At 39.9% G+C, this 23,177-nt stretch overlaps 1 protein-coding gene across 4 annotated transcripts in view; it reads left to right on the plus strand.

The window, feature by feature from the left end:
* Nucleotides 1-23,177, plus strand: part of RIC3 (RIC3 acetylcholine receptor chaperone) — a 77,417-nt gene that overhangs the window by 27,015 nt on the left and 27,225 nt on the right. For 3 of the 4 annotated variants that reach the window (XM_080814902.1, XM_080814903.1, XM_080814905.1), the window contains exons 2-4: nucleotides 8,804-9,030; nucleotides 10,351-10,426; nucleotides 14,014-14,107. In XM_080814902.1, the coding sequence (XP_080671028.1) occupies nucleotides 8,804-9,030; nucleotides 10,351-10,426; nucleotides 14,014-14,107 (397 nt within the window). Of the gene's footprint in view, nucleotides 1-2,431; nucleotides 2,557-8,803; nucleotides 9,031-10,350; nucleotides 10,427-14,013; nucleotides 14,108-23,177 lie in introns of those variants that run through there. The other variant, XM_080814904.1, reaches the window with a different exon arrangement.

Raw genomic sequence — 23,177 nt, forward strand, 5'->3', positions numbered from 1 at the left:
GAACCAGCTCCTAGTTTTGTTGATTTGTTCTCTTGTTTTTTTAGTTTCTATTTCATTGATTTCTATTCTGATCCTTATGATTTCTCTTCTCCTGCTGGGTTTAGGCTTGCTTTGTTGTTCTCTCTCCAGCTCCTTTAGGTGTAGGGTTAGGTTGTGTATTTGAGACCTTTCTTGTTTTTTGAGAAAGGCTTGCACCGCTATATATTTTCCTCTCAGGACTTCCTTTGTTGTGTCCCACAGATTTTGAACCGTTGTGTTTTCATTATCATTTGTTTCCATGAATTTTTTCAATTCTTCTTTAATTTCCTGGTTGACCCATTCATTTTTAAGAAGGATGCTGTTTAGTCTCCATGTATTTGCGTTCTTTCCAAATTTCCTCTTGTGATTGAGTTGTAGCTTCAGAGCATTGTGGTCTGAAAATATTCAGGGAATGATCTCAATCTTTTGGTACTGATTGAGACCTGATTTATGACCCAGGATGTGGTCTATTCTGGAGAATGTTCCATGTGCACTAGAGAAGAATGTATATTCTGTTGCTTTGGGATGGAATGTTCTGAATATATCTGTGATGTCCATCTGGTCCATTGTGTCATTTAAGGCCTTTATTTCCTTGTTGATCTTTTGCTTAGATGATCTGTCCATTTCAGTGAGGGGGGTGTTAAAGTCCCCTGCTATTATTGTATTACTGTCGATGTATTTCTTTGATTTTGTTATTAATTGGTTTATATAGTTGGCTGCTCCCATGTTAGGGGCATAGATATTTAAGATTGTTAGGTCTTCTTGTTGGACAGACCCTTTGAGTATGATATAGTGTCCTTCCTCATGTCTTATTATAGTCTTTGGCTTAAAATCTAATTGATCTGATATAAGGATTGCCACCCCAGCTTTCTTCTGATGTCCATTAGCATGGTACATTGTTTTCCACCCCCTCACTTTAAATCTGGGGGGTCTTCGGGTCTAAAATGAGTTTCTTGTAGGCAGCATATTGATGGGTTTTGTTTTTTTATCCATTCTGATCCCCTGTGTCTTTTGATTGGGGCATTTAGCCCATTAACATTCAGGGTAGCTATTGAGAGATATGAATTTATTGCCATTTATTGCCTGTAAGGTGACTGTTACTGTATATTGTCTCTGTTTCTTTCTGATCTACTACTTTTAAGCTCTCTCTTTGCTTAGAGGACCCCTTTCAATATTTCCTGTAGAACTGGTTTGGTGTTTGCAAATTCTTTCAGCTTTTGTTTGTCCTGGAAGCTCTTTATCTCTCCTTCTATTTTCAATGACAGCCTAGCCAGATATAGTATTCTTGGCTGCATGTTTTTCTCGTTTAGTGCTCTGAATATATCATGCCAGTTCTTTCTGGCCTGCCAGGTCTCTGTGGATAGGCCCGCTGCCAATCTAATGTTTTTACCCTTGTATGTTACAGACTTCTTTTCCCAGGCTGCTTTCAGGATTTTCTCTTTGTCACTAAGACTTGTAAATTTTACTCTCAGGTGACGAGGTGTGGACCTATTTTTATTGATTTTGAGGGGCGTTCTTAGCATCTCCTGGATTTTGATGTTTGTTCCCTTTGCCGTATTAGGGAAATTCTCTCCAATAATTGTCTCCAATATACCTTCTGCTCCCCTCTCTCTTTCTTCTTCTTCTGGAATCCCAATTATTCTAATGTTGTGTCGTCTTATGGTGTCGCTTATCTCTCGAATTCTCTCCTCATGGTCCAGTATTTGTTTGTCTCTCTTTTGCTCAGCTTCTTTATTCTCTGTCATTTGGTCTTCTATGTCACTAATTCTTTCTTCTGCCGCATTTATCCTAGCAGTGAGAGCTTCCATTTTTGATTGCACCTCATTAATAGCTTTTTTTATTTCAACTTGGTTAGATTTTAGTTCTTTTATTTCTCCAGAAAGGGCTTTTATCTCTCCGGAGAGGGTTTCTCTAATATCTTCTATGCCTTTTTCAAGCCCGGCTAGAACCTTGAGAATTGTCATTCTGAACTCTAGATCTGTCATGTTACCAATGTCCGTATTGATTAGGTCTCCAGCCTTCGGTATGGCCTCTTGTTCTTTTTTTTGAGGTGAGTTTTTCTGCCTTGTCATTTTGTCCAGATAAATTTGCTTTCTCTTGCTGTGGAATTCAGCTGTTCTTGGTGAGTGAAGTTGGTTTTGAATGGGTTTCTTGTTGATCTTCTGGGGGAGGGGCCTGTTGTAGTGATTCTCAAGTGTCTTTGCCACAGGCGGAATTGCACCGCCCTTGCCAGGGGCTGGGCTAAGTAATCCGCTCGGGTTTGCTTTCAGGATCTTTTGTTCCCTGAACGTTTTCCGTAGAGTTCCAGAGGACAGGAATGAAGATGGCGGCCTCCCGATCTCTCGGCCGGGAGGAGCCGAGAGCTTGGGGTTCCGCTCCTCAGTGCGCCCTCAGAGAGAAGCACCCAACCGCCCCGCCTCCCTGGCCTGCTTGAGGAAAGCAGTCAATTGCTGGAACCTGGAGTAAAGCACCCAGTCGCTTCCGTCTCCGTGGCCTCCGGCCGCGCTCCGAACCCACCCAGCCTGCGACCGGCACAAGGTAACCCTGGGCTGAGAGCTCAGTCCTTGGCTCTGTCGCTGTAGCCGGCTTCCCCGCTCTAATACCTGCGAGCTCCGCGGCCCTCAGACACCCCCGGTCCTTCCGTGACCCCGCGGGATCTGGTGTTATGCTGACCCCGCCTGGGTTTCCCCCCGGTTTAGCCCCTGGAACGATGTCTTCCAGTGGAGCAGACTTTTAAAAGTCCCGATTTTGTGCTCCGTTGCTCCGCCACTTGCCGGGAGCCGGCCCCTCCCCCCGGGGTCTATCTTCCCGTCGCTTTAGATTCACTTCTCCACAGGTCCTACCTTTCAGAAAGTGATCGATTTTCTGTTTCTAGAATTGTTGCTCTTCTTCTCTTAGATTTCCCGTTGGATTTGTAGGTGTTCACAATGGTTAGATAAGCTATCTAGCTAATCTCCTGCTACCCGATGTCGTCTCAGCCTGCTACTTCTCCGCCATCTTGGCTCCTCCCCCTGTAATTCTCCTTTTTGATGGAGTCTTTGGTTTTAGGATCAAGGTGATGCTGGCCTCATAAAATGAGTTTGGAAGTTTTCTTTCCATTTCTATTTTTTTGGAACAGTTTCAGGAGAATAGGTATTAATTTTTCTTTAAATGTTTGGTAGAATTCCCCTGGGAAGCTGTCTGGCCCAGGGCTCTTGTTGGGAGATTTTTGATGACTGCTTCAATCTCCTTACTGGTTATGAGTCTGTTCAGGTTTTCTATTTCTTCCTGGTTCGGTTTTGGTAGTTTATATGTCTCTAAGAATGCACCTGTTTCTTCCAGACTGTCAGATTTGCTGGTGTATAGTTGCTCATAATATGTTCTTATAATTGTTTGTATTTCTTTGATGTTGGTTGTGAGCTCTCCTCTTTCATTCATGATTTTATTAATTTAGGTCCTTTCTCTTTTCTTTTTGATAAGTCTGGCTAGGGGTTTATCAATCTTATTAATTCTCTCAAATAACCAGCTCCTAGTTTCATTGATCTGTTCTATGGTTCTTTTGGTTTCTCTTTCATTGATTTCTACTCAGATCTTTATTATCTCTCTTCTCCTGCTGGGTTTAGGCTTTCTTTGCTGTTCTTTCTCCAGTTCCTTTAGGTGTAGGGTTAGATTGTGTATTTGAGACCTTTCTTGTTTCTTGAGAAAGGCTTTTATTGCTATATACTTAATTCTCAGGACCGCCTTTGCTATATCCCAAAAATTTTGAACAGTTGTGTTTTCATTTTCATTTGTTTCCATGAATTTTTTCAATTCTTCTTTAATTTTCTGGTTGAACCATTCATTCTTTAGTAGGATATTCTTTAGCCTCCATGTATTGGAGTTCTTTCCAACTTTCCTCTTATGGTTGGGTTCTAGTTTCAAATCATTGTGACCTGAAAATATGCAGGGAATGATCCCAGTCTTTTGGTACCAGTTGAGACCTGATTTGTGACCCAGGATGTGATCTGTTCTGGAGAATGTTCCATGTGGATTGGAGAAGAATGTATATTCTGTTGCTTTGGGATGGAATGTTTTGAACATATCTGTGATGTCCGTCTGATCCAATGTGTCATTTAAGACCTTTATTTCCTTGTTGATCTTTTGCTTAGATGATCTGTCCATTTCAGTTAAAGTCCCCTACTATTATTGTATTATTGTTGGTGTGTTTCTTTGATTTTATTAATTGGTTTATATAATTGGCTGCTCTCATGTTAGGAGCATAGATATTTAAAATTGTTAGATCTTTTTGTCGGACAGACCGTTTAAGTATAATATAGTGTCCTTCCTCGTCTCTTATTATAATCTTTGGCTTAAAATCTGATTTATCTGATATAAGGATTGCCACCCCAGCTTTCTGTTGATGTCCCTTAGCATGTAAATTGTTTTCCACCCCCTCACTTTAAATCTGGAGGTGTCTTTGGGTCTAAAATGAGTCTCTTGTAGACAGCATATCAGTGGGTCTTGTTTCTGTTTTTGTTTTTGTTTTATCCATTCTGATATCCTGTGTCTTTTGATTGGGGCATTTAGCCCATTTACATTCAGGGTGACTATTGAAACATATGAATTTAGTGCCATTGTATTGCCTGTAAGGTGACTGTATATTGTCTCTGTTCTTTTCTGATCTATGTTACTTTTAGGCTCTCTCTTTACTTAGAGGACCCCTTTCAATATTTCCTGTAGGGCTGGTTTTGGTGTTTGAAAATTCTTTTAGTTTTTGTTTGTCCTGGTAGCTTTTTATTTCTCCTTCTATTTTCAATGAAAGTCTAGCTGGATATAGTATTTCTTGGCTGTGTATTTTTCTCATTTAGTGCTTTGAATATATCAGAATAGTCCTTTCTGGCCTGCTAGGTTTGCTGCCAATCTAATATTTCTACTGTTATAGGTTACAGACCTCTCGTCCCAAGCTGCTTTCAGGATTTTTCTCTTTGTCTTTGAAGCTTTTAAGTTTTACTATTAGATGATGGAGTTTTGACCTATTTTTGTTGATTTTTGAGGGGAGTTCTCTCTGCCTCCTAGATTTTGATGCCTGTTTCCTTCCCCAAATTAAGGAAGTTCTCCACTATAATTTGCTCCAGTATACCTTCTGCCCCCCTCTCTTTCTTCTTCTTCTGGGGTCCCAATTATTCTAATATTGTTTCATCTTATGGTATCACTTACCTCATGAATTCTCCCCTTGTGATCCAGTGGCTTATCTCTCTTTTTCTCAGCTTCTTTATTCTCCATCATTTGGTCTTCTATATCACGAATACTCTCTTATGCCTCATTTATCCTAGCAGTAGGAGCCTCCATTTTTTATTGCACCTCATTAATAGCTTTTTTTTATTTCAACTTGATTAGATTTTAGTTGTTTTATTTCTCCAGAAAGGGATTCTCTAGTATCTTCTGTGCTTTTTTACAAGCCCAGCGAGGATTTTTATAACTGTCATTCTGAACTCTAGTTCCAGTATCTTTCTGATGTCCATATTGATTAGGTCCCTAGCAGTCAGTACTGCTTCTTATTCTTCTGAGGTGAGTTTTTCTGCGTTGTCATTTTGTCCAGAGAAGAATAGATGAATGAGAGAACAAAATGCTAAAAGGGTTACAACGACCTCAGAAAAATATACACTAAACAAATCAGAAGAGACCCGACCCGCAACTGGGGGTAAAAGAAAAGGAAAAAATATGTATATATCATCAGGCTGGTGAACAGAATAGAGCCACACACTTGATTTTGGGTGTATTTTGGCTGTTAGAAGAAACTCCCTCCCAAAATTTTAAAGAAAGAAAAACATATTCAAAAATAAGGGTAAGTACAATAGAAGGATGGAATATGACTATAAAGGTGAAAATTTTAAAAGATTTTTAAAAAGGAATTGATTAGATAAGTTGGTTGAAAAAAAACTTAAAAACAGGAGGGAGACTAGAACAAAGCCATACACTAGATTTAGGATATATTTTGGTCTCTTAGAAGAAACTGTATCCCAAAATTTTAAAGACAGAAAAACATACATGTATACAAAAAATAAGGTTAAATACAAAGAAGGGATAGAATATGACTATAAAAATGAAAAAAGTTTTTTAAAAAGGTATTGATAAGATGTTGGTTAAAATAGGAAAGAGGAAAAATTAAAAAACACAAAAGAAAAAAATAAAATTAAAAAAATTAAACTTTGAAAGATTAAAGAATCATTGGGAAAAAGCCATGAATTCTGTGTGTGTATTCCCCTAGCTCTGGAGTTTTGCAGTTCTCATTGATTTGTAAAGTTGATCTTGGCTGGTAGCTGGTGATCTTCTGGGTGAGGGGCCTGTTGCAGTGATTCTTAAATGTCTTTGCCTGAGGTGGGATTGCACCACCCTTGCCAGGGGCCAGGCTAAGCAATCTGCTTGGATTTGCTCTCGGTAGCTTTTGCTCCCCGAAAGCTTTCCATATAGCTTTGGAGGACGAGAATAAAAATGGTGCCTTCCCAATCTCCGGTCCCAGAGGAGCCGAGAGCTCGGGGTCACCCTCTTCAGGGAGTCCTCAGAGAAAGGCAGTCAATCCCTTCTGTCTCCCTGGTCTCCAGCCACATTCCAAGCTCACTCGGCCTGTGCCTGAGTGTTTCTGCCTCTGGCACACAGCCCCGTTTGGAGTCTCCAAACCCAGCAGATTCCTGCAGCGTGCTCCCGCACTGCTCCTCCCCATGGAGGAATGAGGGGATCTCCCTGGATCTGCCACTTGTGGGGTCCCTGCTCGAAAAGCAGTGGCCCAGCTGTAACTCAGATCATGGTTTATGGCACCCCAAGCTGAGAACCCACACCTTGACTTTGTCTTTGCAGCTGGCTTCCCCACTCCAATACCTGGGAGCTCTGCAACACTCAGACACCCCCAGTCTTTCTGTGACCCCGAGGGTCCTGAGACCACACTATCCCAGCAAGGATTCCACCCCATGCTTAGCCACTGGAGCAATGTCCCTCAGCAGAGCAGACTTCTAAAATCTCTGATTTTGTGCTCAGTTGCTCTTTTACTTGCCGGGAACCGAGGCATGGAGCCCCCCCAGTCTTCTCGTATGTCATCTCGGATTCACTTACCCACACATCCTACCTTCCAGAAAGTGGTCGCTTTTCTGTTCATAGAATTGCTGCTCATTTCTTCGCTCTCCTTTTGAGTTAGTAGTTGTTCAGAATGGTTTGATAACTACCTAGCTGAATTCCTGGGACCAGAAGAAATTTAGGTCTCCTACTCCTCTGCCATCTCGCTCTTTCCCCATTTGTGGCACAACAAACAAGGTTTGTTTGTTGTAGTAGTGTGTGGTAGTATAGTTGTTATGGTAGATTGAAGAGAGATCTAATTTTGTTGAAGTCAAATCTAACAGTGTTTCTCTATATAGTTTGTATTTTTGGAGTCTGATTTATGAAATCTGTCTTCTCTCTCCTGTTTTCTGCTCTATAGTGTTAGCTCCCAGTGATTCCCCCCCGCCCCCCACAAACCTGTTTACATGGCCTTTTGAAGAGAGTCTTTCCTTTCTCACCTATGGCTCTCAGGAGGCTTGGTAGTTGGTGTTAATGTTCGACTGCCCCAATGGAGGAAAAATGAAAGAAAATTGATGCACACTTCTTTCTCTAAGCCCTGTGCTTCCACTTAAAGAACCCTGTGACCCTGTTTGTGTTACATGACTCCTCTCTCCCCAGTAATAGCTGACTGGAAAGGAATGCATACCTCCCCAGGCAGAGTAATCAAAATCTTCCTCCAAGGAACTTGGAGTCTTGAAGGACATGTAAACTGAAGGGTTTTGAGGTGCCCATCTTCCTCCATGTTCACAAAGAAGCTGGAGAAATTGTCTGCCAGAAGGAAGAATAAAGAAGATCTGCACAGGAAAAAGCCTATGGCCCCATGGAGAGGGAGATGGCAGTAGATTGTGAGAGTAGCTGTCCTAGATCCTGATGGCTTCCCAATTTTGGTTCTTTTCTCTTTTGAGACCAGATTGCACTTCCTTTTCTGTAGTAGTTAGGGGTGGCTAACTGCTATAACAGACTCCAAAGTGTATAATGGCCCTAACACAATAAAGGTTTATTTATCACTCACATGACCAGATCCAGATGGTTCTAAGTTGGGTGGCAGCATTGGAGGGCTCTTGCCACACAGTTATTCAGTAACCTAGATTGATGGAGGCCCTGCCATTTCATCACATGACTTCAGAGGTCTCCCTAGATCAGCATGAAGCCTGCAGATGGCAAATGAATGTGGAGTTTAATACATGGGAAGTTTTATAGGCCAGGCCTTGCATCAGCACATATCACTCCCATTCCTCTGGCTGGCACTCCGTTGCGTGACTACATTTAACTGCATAGGAAGCTGAAAAATGTTATCAATCTATGGACCTAAAAGGAAGAGAAAATGGGTTTGGCAAACAGCTAGAGATTGCCACATCATATTTGTTATCTGTGTGATACCTCTGTATCCTTAGAATCAAGTTCCTGTTTTTTCTTAACTTGTTTGAGTTGGCTTCTGTTGTTTATGCCTCAGTGCATGAAGTGTTTTCATAAGAGCTATATTTGAAATAGTAGAGGGGCGCCTGGGTGGCTCAGTGGGTTAAAGCCTCTGCCTTTGGCTTGGGTCATGATCCCAGAGTCCTGGGATGAAGCCCCGCATCGGGCTCCCTGCTCAGTGGGGGGCCAGCTTCCTCCTCTCTCTCTCTGCTTGCCTCTCTGTCTACTTGTGATCTCTGTCTGTCAAATAAATAAATAAAATGTTTTAAAAATAAAAATTAAAAAAATAATAAAAGAAATAAATATTGATTATTTTTCTCAGGAAAGTTGGGTCGATTTCCACCTATGATGCATCATCACCAGCCACCCACAGATGGCCAGACTCCTGGTGTTCGTTTCCAGAGGTCTCACCTTGCAGAGGCATTTGCAAAGGCCAAAGGATCAGGTGGAGGCACTGGAGGAGGAGGAAGCGGAAGAGGCCTGATGGGACAGATTATTCCAATCTATGGTTTTGGGATTTTTTTATACATACTGTATATTCTATTTAAGGTAAGTGGAATTATCTTGATCATATTATATCAATAAAAAATCTAGTGTCATAATAAAAATCATTATTGGCATTAAAACTCTTTATAGTTCATAACCTTTATTCAAATCATCTTTAAACCTTGCCTCGTCTTTATGAGATACTTAGGATAACTGTTCTCTGTTTTATAGAAGAGAAGATCTTCGGTCAGAGCTTAAAGGGTTTGCCCAAGAATTCACAGCTAGAAATGCAGAATCAGGACTTGTGCCTGGGTCAATAAATAGCAATAAAGGTCAAAGCTCCCTCTCACCCCAGTTTTTTGGTGGGCTTTTTTGTTTGTTTGTTTTGTTTTTACTGGATGTCTTTGCAAGCTGAAAAGGCACAAAGATATTTTAAGGAGAACTTTAGGTTTGGCACAGTGATTTCCAAGTAGCCACTGTGAGGCCACATAATGACCATTACCAACACCACTTTGTCCTCCTTTCCCACTCCAGGAGTGTGAGGTGCTGTTTTTAATATCCACTGTAATAATTTTGAAACAAAACTGCCAGTCCTGAAACTAAGCCTGATGTCTCCCAGCTTTGGGGAGATATGCACTGGGTCCTTTAAAAGCTGACTCCCAATTAAGTTCCATCTCCAGGCAGATTTCAGCAAGCTATGGGCATAGACACCATGAAGTAGAGCAGAACTCACGTTGTGCATCCATTTTGGAAATCTTAAATATTCAGTGCCCTTTTAACAGAATAAGAAGCAAGTCCTTCTTGCCCAGGAACTCTGCAGGGGGCCTGAGTTGCCTCTGTAAGAACGCCCTTAGGGGTTGCACATCCCCTTTTTTAGATGAGTGTAGGCAAGGCAGATGACCTGGAAAGAGATTGATTGATTGATTGATTGATTTTTGTTCTTGTGCCTTGATGGTTTTTCACTTCTTGGGAACTTTCTTTTCTTTCTTTCTTTCTTTCTTTTTTTTTTTTTTTAATTTGAAGGAGAAGAGAGCAGGAGTGGAGGGAGGGGCAGAGAGAGAGGGAGAAGGAGACTCCCTGCTGAGCAGTGAGCCAGATGCGGGGCTCCATCCCAGGACCCTGAGATCATGACCTGAGCTGAAGGCAGACACTTAACTAACTGAGCCACCCAAGCGCCCTCCTGGGAACCTTCTATTGGTTCTTTCTCACCTCTTTTTTTTTTTTCTTTTTTTGAAATGTTTCTCTGATATTGATACTTGATTTAATTTCTGACTTAATTTTTGTCTCCCAACCTTTTTTTTCTTTTTTCATTTAATATGAGGGGTTCCATGACTTTGAGGTTCTGAGCTGCTGTTGATGTGCTATACCTCCTTCAATTCCCAGCTTTCAAAGGGGAAATCTACTGCAGAGGATCGGAAATGCTCTACTGCCGCAGCTGGAAACACCCACAGGACAATTAGTAAGTGCTCCTTCTCAGTATATGCACAAGTCTTATTGAGTTGCACCACCATCATACAGTCAGAGGGACAGTATGGATATGTCTTAAAAAGCACATCTCAGAAATTGCTCCAAATTAATCTGATGCCATTTTTACCTAAGTTCTGGGAATTCTCAAGTTTCCAAACTGGTGTTAGCTTTTAAGAGAAAGAGAGTTACAAAAAGTACAAAACGGTCTGTTTACTTTTTTATATGTTAGCAAATTAATATTTCACATTTGGAGTTATTTCTCATTTCCAGACTTTAGAATATTTGTAGCAGATACCTTTATTTCACAAGAAAACTAAAGGGAGAGAGATCAAGTCCTTGCCAAAACCAGTTACTAGATCTAGGGACTGGGTTTAATACTTCTGACTTATGAATCAGAGAAAGACTACTATCATAGGATCTCCCTGATATGAGGAAGTGGAGATCCAACGTCGGGGGCTGGGGGGGTTGGAAAAGAATAAATGAAATGAGATGGGATTGGGAGGGAGACAAACCATAAGAGACTGTTAATCTCACAAAACAAACTGAGGGTTGCTGAGGGGAGCAGAGGAGGGAGAGGGTGGGGGATTATGGACATTAGGGAGGATATGTGCTATGGTGAGTGCTGTGAAGTGTGTAAACCTGGCGATTCACAGACCTGTACCCCTGGGACTAATAATACATTATATGTTTATAAAATTTTTTTTTAATTATTAAAAAAATAATAATACTTCTGACTCATAAAACATGTTCATCAAATATTTACTGGCCAAGTAGAATATTCTGTGCTCTCTGGGGGAAATGAAATGTATATGGCATGGCTCTTCCCCCTAAGAATTCATAGTCTGGGATGAAAAATGACTTGTGCAAAGTTTACTATCTAAAAGGGGACTTGGGAAATAATCCAGTCAAGAAATAGGCAGAGGACATGAACAGACATTTCTGCAAAGAAGACATCCAGATGGCCAACAGACACATGAAAAAATGCTCCACATCACTCGGCATCAGGGAAATACAAATCAAAACCACAATGAGATACCACCTCACACCAGTCAGAATGGCTAAAATTAACAAGTCAAGAAATGACAGATGCTGGCGAGGATGCGGAGAGAGGGGAACCCTCCTACACTGCTGGTGGGAATGTAAGCTGGTGCAACCACTCTGGAAAACAGTGTGGAGGTTCCTCAAAAAACTGAAAATAGAGCTACCCTATGACCCAGCAACTGCACTACTGGGTATATATCCTAAAGATACAAACGTGGTGCTCCGAAGGGGCACGTGCACCCGAATGTTGATAGCAGCAACGTCCACAATAGCCAAACTGTGGAAAGAACCTAGATGTCCATCAACAGATGAATGGATAAAGAAGATGTGGTATATATACACAATGGAATACTATGCAGCCATCAAAAGACATGAAATCTTGCCATTTGCGACGACGTGGATGGAACTAAAGGGTATCATGCTTAGCGAAATAAGTCAATCGGAGAAAGGCAACTATCATATGATCTCTTTGATATGAGGAAGTGGAGATGCAAGGCGGGGGGGTTGGGGGGAGGTAGGAAAAGAAAAAATGAAAAGATGGGATTGGGAGGGAGACAAACCATAAAAGACTCAATCTCCAAAAACAGACTGAGGGTTGCTGGGGGGAGGGGGGATGGGAGAGGGTGGTGGGGAAATGGGGGACGGGAGAGGGTGGTGGGGAAATGGACGTTGGGGAGGGTATGTGCTATGATGAGTGCTGTGAAATGTGTAAACCTGGCAATTCACAGACCTCTACCCCTGGGGATAAAAATACATTATATGTTTATTAAAATAAAAAAAATGTAAAAAAAAATAAAAATAAAAATATTTATCTTAAAAAAATAATAAAATAAAAAAAATAAAATAAAAGGGGACTTGGGGAAAGCCTTATGGGAAGCGACCTGGAGCTGGGTCCTGTCCGATAGACGGGATGGCTTGAGGAAGACACAGCCTGACATAGGACAGCTGTGGTAAAGAAGGCCTTGAGGAGTAGGTAGGTTAAGCCATGTTGTTGAAGGCCTTGGAGGCCAAATCGCCTTATCCTGTGGATAATGAAGCCTCTTCAGAAGTTTTTAAAAGAGAGACAGCAGCAAAATGAAGTGAAGCTGAGCCGCTGAAGAATCTGCCCTCGGCCGTAACTGCTTTTTGGATTTACTCCAGATTCTCTGTGGAAGCAGATACCCCAGTCACAGTCTGCATCCTTTTTAGAAATCCTACGAAATATTCAAGAAATCCTTTAAGAAAGTTCTTGTGTTCTTGAGATAACATCAAACCAACATCAAACCATGGTAAATGCATTGGTAAAATAATTACAAAGAGATTTTTGGACTCTGTCAAAGAATAGCAAATTCTGGGGATGCCTGGGTGGCTCAGTGGGTTGAGCCTCTGCCTTTGGCTCAGGTCCTGATCTCAGGGTCCTGGGATAGAACCCTAAATCAGGTTCTCCGCTCAGCAGGGAGCGTGCTTCCCCCTCTCTCTCTGCCTGCCTCTCTATCTACTTGTGATTTCTCTCTGTCAAATAAATAAAATCTTAAAAATCTTAAAAAATCTTTAAAAAAAAGAAGAGCAAATTCTGTATCCGGTCACATAATGCATTGGAAACAGAATTAAAAATTCCTAAGAACAACTGTTTTATGATGTAGCAGTTATATCTGCTTATCCTTCTGTTTTGAATCATGCAGAAAATAAAAATAACCTAAGCATTTATGTGGCATAGTCCTCTAAACACTTTGCAGATGTTAACTGCATGCATAAGAATTTGTTCTAGAACTATTAAAAGACAATACAATATTTTAATACAATATTTTACAGTGAAGAAAAACTGGATTATCTGCGTAATAAATAGCATTTTGTTTTCCTGCTGCCTTAAAGTTCATTTCATGTACTAATTGATCTTTTTTTTTTTCTGCTCTACTTTTAGGGTCTTAGTGTTAATGTGTTAGTGTTAATGTCAGTAGATCAATGTGATCTCTGTTGATCTTTCTTGAGAATCTGGGGGCCAGGGTTACACCACTTCACCCCAAATGACAAGGGTGGGAAACCTTGGGCAGGGAGGCTTCAGCCCTAGTTCAGGATTTGTCCCCTATTGAAGAAGTACAACATTGAGACTGTGATCTGTTTTCAAACACAGGTGAACGAATGCTCGTCTCAGGGTCTTAACTCCTTTTCTAAAGTACCTTGCAGGTTTGGTACTTTTACCCTCAAGCATCATTTGTATTGGAAAGGATAGGTCTATCTTCTTCTTTTCCTCTTGGGTGACCATGTTGAGGTTTGTTTTGTTTTGTTTTTCTCATGTATTTTCTTTAGCTGATCCTGCTGTATTTCTATGTGTAAGAGGAGTGATTTGTTCATTATTCCCTACACCTGTATCCTTAAGATCTCAGTGCTCACACCTTGGTACCCTTTGTGTCCTGATTGGATGAGCTGGAGAGATATGGAGTCTCTTCTCTGAATCTCTGAACCAGCTGGAATTATCACAGGGCGTCCCAGCCAGCCAGTTTCAGAAAAGAGCTTTGGGAGGTGTGTATGATTGTTCTTAGACTGATACTTGTTTTTCAGCCAATTTTGAGCTTGTTCACCTGCAAGAAAAACTGAAGGAGACAGAGGAAGCCATGGAAAAATTAATCAACAGAGTGGGACCTAATGGTGAAAGGTAGGTTTTCATATAACCAGACTCAAGACTATTACCCATTTAGAGAATCCATTAAAAGTTTTGCTTTTCTTTGATTTCTGAAGCACTTACTTCCATTTTATAGAATTGTCAACTTACTTGTCATTTACATATTATTTCTCACTAAGCATTTCCATTTTCATACCATATGCTTTCAAGAGTCTCAGCTTTCAAGAGTCTTTGTTCAGTGTTTTGCATATCACTGTGAGGAGAGGTTTATGAGCAGTTCTGCAGGGTGAAATAACCAGGTTCTAATGAAGATGATTTCATAGCTGTCTAATAATCTGGTTTTACCTAAAATTATGCCTTTTTAAATCTGCTTGAGACAAAAAGAAGAGGGCAAGTATGATCAGATTAGGCATTTGTATTTTGTGTTGACTATGCCAGAATTGGATTAGACATGTCAGGTAGGTGTCAGGAGTCCAACTGGCCCTTTAGGATGCCCCACATGGGAGACAGCCCTCCTGTGACAGGGCTGGGTGAGGATCTGAAAAGGTGGCTTCAGGAAGTTGATGAAAGTAGGCAAAAAGGAAGAAAATATGGATGTGGCAAGGCCAGGGAAGAAAAGCCAGAATGTGAGATTGAGAACAAAGAGGGATTTAGTCTCCACTAGGCCTCTGACAAGGATGGAGGAAGAGCTGGGAGGTGAGTGGCAAAATCTTATGTGCTAAAAGTTTCCTCCTGCGGCTCTGTGGGCTCATGGTGGAGTCTTCGCCCCAGAAAACTGCTCTACCATGGCCTCTTCTGTTTGCCATCTTGGTGGTACTGTGCCCTGTATCCTTTTCTCAGCTCCTTGGCCCCAGCCTTGTGCATCTTTGGCTAGATAAGGCAAGAGTGAACATCTTCAGGTTGCAGCTCCCTGACTTGGGCTTTTTCTACAATGTCTGTCTACAATGCTGCTGAAATGATATTTATGCGGCTAAACCTTGCCTATCTGCACCCAAGAGCCTTGACCACCTTTTGGTCCAGAAAGCAGAGTGACTGTGCAGACTGTTTGCCAGAGTGGTAGAGAAATGTGTACATAGGTACACACGAGTATACCTCAGTGAGTGTGTAGTAAAATTTGATACTTGCTGAGCATTTACTAAGAACCCAGCTCAGAGTGAAGCACTTCATGTATATTATCTAATGTCAGAGTATTTGTAGGAGTGACTAAACCAATTTGCGCAACAATACTTTTCTGATCTTTTCTGCCCTTACCCTGTACTACTCAAGTCTGGGTGGAGAACTACCAGCCTTTTATGGACCCTTGCCCCTCAAAAAAGTATCTCTACCCTTGCTCTGTTTCATTTGAAGACACATGCCACACCTAAGGGTCATGAAAACCATAGATGAAAACCTGTGGGCAGGGCCTCCCATGTGGGAGACTGAACAACTGGGTCTTGGAGTAAGAAGCCAGAGGAAGATATTTTCTCACTATTACTGCTGTTCACAGTCCCTTAGCTCAAATCACATAGCTCAACCTTACCACCTGTATATACCATCTGTGCATTGCCCAAGCCAGCAATATGGTACCGTGACCCTGACTACTTTATGCTTTGTGCTAGGGTTACCTCTCTGTAAGGCAGAGGAGTTGTCCCCACCCTGAAGCTGGAGTTGTGCCATCTCATTATTTTTCAGGCCACAGGTCCTAGCTCAGAACGTTTACTCCTGGTGGGATGCTAAGGTGTAGACTCCTTGAGAACTTATCAATTCCAGCCTGCCACATGGCAATGATTGTGTAAAACATTTTCCGCCGTACTTCTCAGGAGCTAGGGATCAGCTCTCCCTCCACTGCAGAGAGCATAGCTTGTGGCTCCCTTTCCCAAATCTGTAATCTTCCAATCTTAAAAACGTGACTTTCTCCCTGTCACTCCTAATCCAACACCTTGTATCCTTACAGGTAGGCCCTATGAGACTTCACCTCCAAGCTGAAAGGTCCTGGTAGCCCCATGTTTTACGTTGTTTTCCTTTTTATATTTCTATCCTTTAACCTTAGTGTTGTGGCATTTGTTCTTCTACAAGTCTGTGTTTTTATGATTATTAGAAGAGCCCCAAATACCCCAGTATTTTTCCATCAGATCAAAATTGAACACATTTCTAAGCTCTAGGAGTCTAGGAGAGGATTTAAGACACAGAAGTCATGTTCATTTATGACTTTGAACTCCTTTTATAGAATGTCAATTCCATAATTGTAAGATTTTCTTAAAATTCCAGAAATACAGTTTCTGAAACTTCATCTCAGTGCTTATGTATGAATCAAAATATGGGGAAGGTTTTTAATATTATCTAATAAAACTTTTAGACAACTTTTACCTGTGAGCGATATGTCTGTGCATGTTTTTAAGCCTTGTGGAAGGTTTGTGTTGTATCATGTTATGCCTGATACTAAGCACAGTATACATCCCAAGGACATAAAGACTAAGGAAAGGATCAGAATCAAGGTGTCTTTAGGATCAGCAACATTTCCTTTCTGGAGCAGCATGTCTGGTTGTAATCCTTCACCTCCTGGAAGCATGGTGTGGCCTGAGGGAGCAGTGAGGGTAAAGCCTGGGGCAGAAGACAGCCATAGCAGGCACACTGAGGACGTGTGTAGTGCTGTAGATTTAGGGCATGGACTGCTGGGATGTAAACTTACGGAGGACAGACTTAATCTGTTTCGTTCATTGTGTTCACATAGTAGATACTAAGGAAATCCTAATTGTTGAAAAAGGATAGATACTCACTTTTGAAATAAGCATTTGAACATGTATTATAGTAGAAGACGTAATCATGGCATTCTTTGCTAAGATCGTCTCTTCATTTCCTGACTTCTGTACTCAGGGTCCTACTGAACATGTCTCATAGATGATCTGTCCTTCAGTTAATAAACGTTTTTTGAATGAATGAATGTATAAAATGAGAATCCTCATCTATCCCCAGCTGACTCTACTCCACCTTTAATATTCTTCATCTCTGAAAATGGCTCCACCATCTACTTAATCGTCCAGAGCAGAAATCAGTATTATCCTTGATTTACCTTTTCCTTCACTTTCTATATCTCTTCAGTCATCCTGTCTTGTCATTTCTTTAAAATTAATAAGTCTGTCTCCCTGCAAAAGACTCTAAGTTCTGCTAAGGCAGAGATTATCTGTTAGTCCCAGAGCCTAGCACAGGTCAACAGTAGGCTCTAAAAAAGTGTTAGTTGAAATGGAAGAATGAGCGAGAGAGTGAATGAATGCTTTTTTTTTTTTTCTTAAAATATAGTTGACATACAGTGTTCTGTTAGTTTGTACATTACATAGCGCTCACCATAATAAGTGTAGTTACCATCTGTCACCATACGTTATTACAGTATCATGGACTATATTCTTTATGTGGTACTTTCCATCTATATGACTTATTATTTTATACCTGAAATTCATACCTCTTAATAGTGTCCTTTACCTACTTCACCCGTTCCCCCCCACCAACAATCACCGGTTTGTTCTCTGTATTTGAGTCTATTTCTGTGGGGTTTGTTTGTTTTTGATTTCCACATGTAAGTGATAAGGTATTTTGATATTTGTCTTTCTCTGTCTTTCTGTCTGAATTCTCTTTCTCTGTCTGACTTATTTCACTTAGCATAATATCCTCTGGGTCCATCCATGTTGTGAATGACAAGATCTCATTCTTTTTTTATGGGTTAGTAATAGCATTCCATTGTGTGTATTTATGTATATATGTGTGTGTGTTATATATATTATATATTATATATGTGTGTGTTATATTGTATGTATTATGTAATAATTATATAATATTATATATTATATATTAATATATATTATATAACTATTATATAATTAATGTATTATATATAATATATTATATAATAATTATATAATTGATAATTATATTAATATTAATATATTAACATAATATATTAATTATATTAATATACATGTATTAATCACTATATAAATTATATAATTAATAATTATATGATTAATGTATTATATACAATTAATATATTATATATATAATTATATATAAAATCTGTATGGAACCACAGAACACCCTGAAAAACCAAAGCAATCTTGAGAAGGAGGAATTTTATATATATATATATATAAAATATATAGAGTATATATTATATATATAATTAATATATAATTATATAGTATATATTATATATTATTATATATAATATATAACACACACATATTATATATATAATTATATATATTTATAGTATGAGTATATTTATGTATATATATATACTCACATCTTTTTTATCCATTAATCCCACTGATGGACACTTGGGTTGCTTCCATGTCTTGGCTATTGTAAATAATGCTGCGATAAACACAGGGGTGCATAATTTCTGAATTAGTGTTGCTGTTTTCTTTGGGTAAATGCCTGTAGTGGAATTACTGGATAATATAGTATTTCTATTTTTAGTTTTTTGAGGAACCTCCATAATGTGTTACACAGTGGCTGCAACAATTTACATTCCCACCAACAGCATACAAGGAAGAGTTCCTTTTTCTCTGTATCCTCACCAACACTTGTTATTTCTTATCTTTTTGATTTGATTTTGATTCTAGCCATTCTGACAAGTGTGAGGTGATATTTTACGGTTTTGGTTTGTATTTCCCCAATTAGTGATGTTGAGCATCTTTTCATACATCTGTTGGCCATCTGTATGTCTTCTTTGGAAAAATATCTGTTTAGGTCCTCTGCCTATTTTTAACTGGATTATTGGTTGGGGGGTACAGTTTGGTGTTGAGTTGTAAAAGTTCTTTATATATTTTGGATATTAACCCCTTATCAGAAATGTCATTTGTAAATAACTTCTCCCATTCAGTAGGTTGCCTTTTAGTTTCGTTGATGATTTCCTTCACTGTGCAAAAACTCTTCTTTCAGTGCAGTCCCAATAATTTGTTTTTACTTTTGTTTTCCTTGCCTAAGGAGACATATCTAGAAAAATGTCACTAAGACTGATATCAAAGCAATTATTTCCTATGTTTTCCTTTTTTTTTTAAAAGATTTTATTTATTTATTTATTTGTCAGAGAGAGAGAGAGAGAGAGAGAGAGCGAGCAAACGCAGACAGAGGCAGAGAGAGAAGCAGGCTCCCCGCCGAGCAAGGAGCCCGATGAGGGACTCGATCCCTGGACTCTGGGATCATGACCCAAGCCGAAGGCAGTAGCTTAACTGACTGAGCCACTCTCCTATGTTTTCTTCTAGGAGTTTACAGTTTTAGGTATCACATTTAGGTCTTTAATCCATTTTGAGTTTATTTTTGTGTATGTTGTAAGAAAGTGGTTCAGTTGTATTCTTTTGCATGTAGCTGTCCAGTTTTCCCAGTACCATTTATTGAGAAGACCGTCTTTTCTCTGTTGTATATTCTTGCCTCCTTTGTTGTAGGTGTGGGTTTATTTCTGGGCTCTCTATCCTAGTCCATTGATCTCCATCTATTTTTGTGCCAGTACCTTACTGTACCAAAGTGATAACTACAACTTTGTAGTTTATCTCGAAATCTGGGATTGTGATACCTCCAGCTTTGTTCTTCCTTCTCAAGATTGCTTTGGTTTTTCAGGGTGTTCTGTGGTTCCATACAGATTTTAGTATTTGTTGTAGTTCTGTGAAAAAAGCTGTTGGTGTCTTGATGGACATTGCATTGAATCTATAGACAGCTTTGGGTAGTATAGAGGAACACCTAGCTGAGTTTGAGGTTATTCTTCCATCCGTAAATGTAGTATATCTTTCCATTTGTTTGTGTTGTCTTCAATTTCTTTCACTGATGTCTTAGTTTTCAGAGTATAGGTCTTTAACCTTGTTCTATGGAAGGGAGGCATATGCAAAATGATCTCCAAAGGCCTAAGGAGCCATAAGATGGAAGAAAAAAGCTGAAGAATCCAGTTTGATAACAAATGGGCTTATTAAAGGGAGTTATGGGCAGAAGTGTGTTGTGGGTGGCTGCAAGACCAGTAGATCTCCACAGTCCCACCTACCATAAGCCCTGCTTTTATAGCCTTAGAGATTGGGGAGTATATGCTGGGAAACCTGGGAGGAAATGTTTTAGGATCACAGTTGTATCTCCAGAGAATATCAAGGACCTTATACCTCAAGGGTGTACCTAAGGGTGTGGTCAAATAAAGAGTATGTGTTGGGGGGCAGTGCTATACCAAAAAAGGCCTCAGGTCACAGAGTGGTCATCATGGTGGATTTGTGCAAGATGGTATTAGTCTTGTTCACACGCACTTCTTTGGTTACATTTATTCTTAAGTATTCTTTTTGGTGCAGTTGTAAATGGGATTGTTTTAATTTTTCTTTCTGCTACTTCATTATTAGTATATAAAATGCAGGTTTCTATAAAATAGATTTCTGTATAATAGTTTTGTATCCTGCGGCTTTACTGAATTCATTTATTAGGTGGAATAGTTTTTTGGTAGAGTCTCTAGGGTTTTCCATCTATAGTATCATGTCATCTGCAAATAGGAACAGTTTTACTTGTTCCTTACCAGTCTGGATACCTTTTATTTATTTTTTATCTGATTGCTGAGATTAAGACTTCCAGTACTATGTTGAACAAACAGGCAAGAGTGACCATTCTTATCTTATTCCTGATCTTAGAGGAAAAGCTTCCAGCTTGATGTTTGCTGTGGGTTCATCTTATAGCCTTTATTATATTGAGGTATGTTCCCTCTAAGCTCACTGTTGAGACTTTATCATGAATAGATGTTGAATTTTCTCAAATGTTTTTTTGCATCTATTGAGATGATCAGATTAATTTTATTCTTTGTTTTGATAAGGTGATTTATCATGTTTTTGTGGCTATTGAGCCATCCTTGCATCCTGGAATAAATCCCGCTTGATCATAGTGAATGATCCTTTTAGCATATGGTTGGATTCAATTTGCTATATTTTGTTGAGGAATTTTGCATCTTTGTTCATCAAGGATATTGCCCTGAGGCCTTTACTTTTGACATAGGACAAGCCTGTATCATGTGGTAGCTCATGTGGTTTTCTTTTCTCTAATTTTGCTTCTCTTCAATTCACTTTCTCTTCCAAACAAATGGATTATGTTTTTTTTGTTTTAACCCTTTAACAGGTCCCTGTAGCTCTTAGTAAAGAATAGAATCTTTAACTTGGCTTAAATGGTCTTGGGTGACATGGCCCTACATTGGCCATATCATCCTAGATGGCCCTATACCCATGGCCCTTTGTTGCTTTATCTTCCTCTATCATTCTCTCTGTGCTCCAGCCACACTGACTACTTGCTTTCCTCTAAAATACCCATCTTCTTTTTCTTCCAGGACTTTGCAGATACTTTTTTCCTTTTTTGACTGTTTTTCTGACTCCCATCCCACATGCCCTTATTTTAACTCTTTCTTATAAATCTCAACTTAGACATCATTTTCTTGAGCATCCTATCCTGAACCTCAAACTCAGCTAGGTGTTCCTCTGATGTGCTTCCATGCCACCTAAGCTGGCTGAATATTGTAAGCATCCTATTACTTTCTGATCTTCTGTTAACTTTTCTGTGTTCCCTAGTGCCCTGTAATCTTCTTGAAGATAGGAAATTTTCATTGTTCAAACTTGTATTCCTGGTGCTGGTGCACTGTGTCAGAACATGTTGAAAGAATGAACGAGGTAGGATATTAGCTGTAGGATTTTTTTTTTTTTAAGATTTTATTTATTCATCAGAGAGAGAGAGCGCATGCACAAGCAGGCAGAGGCAGAGAGAGAACCAGGCTCCTTGCAGAGCAAGGACCCAGTGTGGGACTCGATCCTAGGACCCTGGCATTATGGCCTGAGCCGAAGGCAGGGACTTAACCAACTGAGCCACCTGGGCGTCCTATAACTGTAGGATTTTTGTAGATGTCCTTTATCAAGTTGAGTAAGCTCCTTTTTATTTTTTGTTTTCTAAGCATTTTTATTACAAATTTTGTGTGTTATTTTGAAATTTTTTTCTGATTTAATTGAGATGATTATAAAATTATTTAGTCTGTTAAAGAATGAATGAGGTAAATCTGAAGAAAGTACTTCAAGTAAAGCAGACTGTCTCTGCAATAATATCTTCTCTGGCACCTAGTTTGATTTACTCTTTGCAGCCCTCTGTGGTTGTCAATGGCAGGTATTATTTTCTCTGTAAGGAGCTGTATGTCAGAGTGAGTGTACTCCAGGGATGGCATTAGTTTTCTGTGGCCGCCGTAACAAATGACCATGAACCTAATGCTTTAAAACAACACCGTTTTCATTTCACAGATCTGTTAGATGTCCTACACTGGGCTAAAATCAAGGTGGCAGGACGGCATTTCCTTCTGGAGGCTCCAGGGGAAAATCCATTTCCTTGCCTTTTTCAGGTTTTAGAAGCTGCCCACATTCCTTGGCTCAGTGGACCCTTTGCTCCATCTTCAAGGCCTGCAGCAGTGGGTTGCAACCTTCTTACATCTGTTACTTTGACCTTTTCTGCCTCTGTCTTCCATCTTTAAGGACCCTTATAATTACATGTGCTCTCACAGATGATCTAGGATAATGTCTATTTTAGGGCCAGCTGATCTGCAACCTTAAATCTACCTATAGCTGTAAGTCCCCTTTTATATAAAGTAACATCATTATAGGTTCCAAGGATTAGGATGTGGATGTTCTTGGGGAGTCGGGAAGGGAACATGATTCTGTCTACCACAGAAGCTCTGTGGAAAAGGAGGAATTTGGATAAGCCTTGCAGGATGAAGTGATCTCCTCAGGCAAAGTTTGGGGTGGGGGGACATTTCAGAGGAGAGGGTAGTAGCACAAACAGCAAACAAGATGAAAAGTCAAGACCTGTTTTTGGAACAGTATGTAGTCCTGAGTAACTGGAGTAGAGCATATCAGAGCTGGAGTAAATGGGTAGGAGATAAGTAAGGGGAGAAAAAGCTAGAAAAGTAAACTGGACCCAGACTGGAAGGCCCTGGATGGTAGGCTGAGAAGTTTGAAATTCATTGTCTTTATAGTGGAATGCCTATAAAGGCTTTTGAGGAGAAATGTGATCTGCTGTACTTTAGAAAAGTAACTCTTCTAGTGATAGGGAGAGCAGCTATATGCTAGAAGGTATGGAAAAAGCTCCA

Source organism: Martes martes (genome assembly GCF_963455335.1).
Source record: "Martes martes genome assembly, chromosome: 10".
Classification (NCBI taxonomy): domain Eukaryota; kingdom Metazoa; phylum Chordata; class Mammalia; order Carnivora; family Mustelidae; genus Martes; species Martes martes.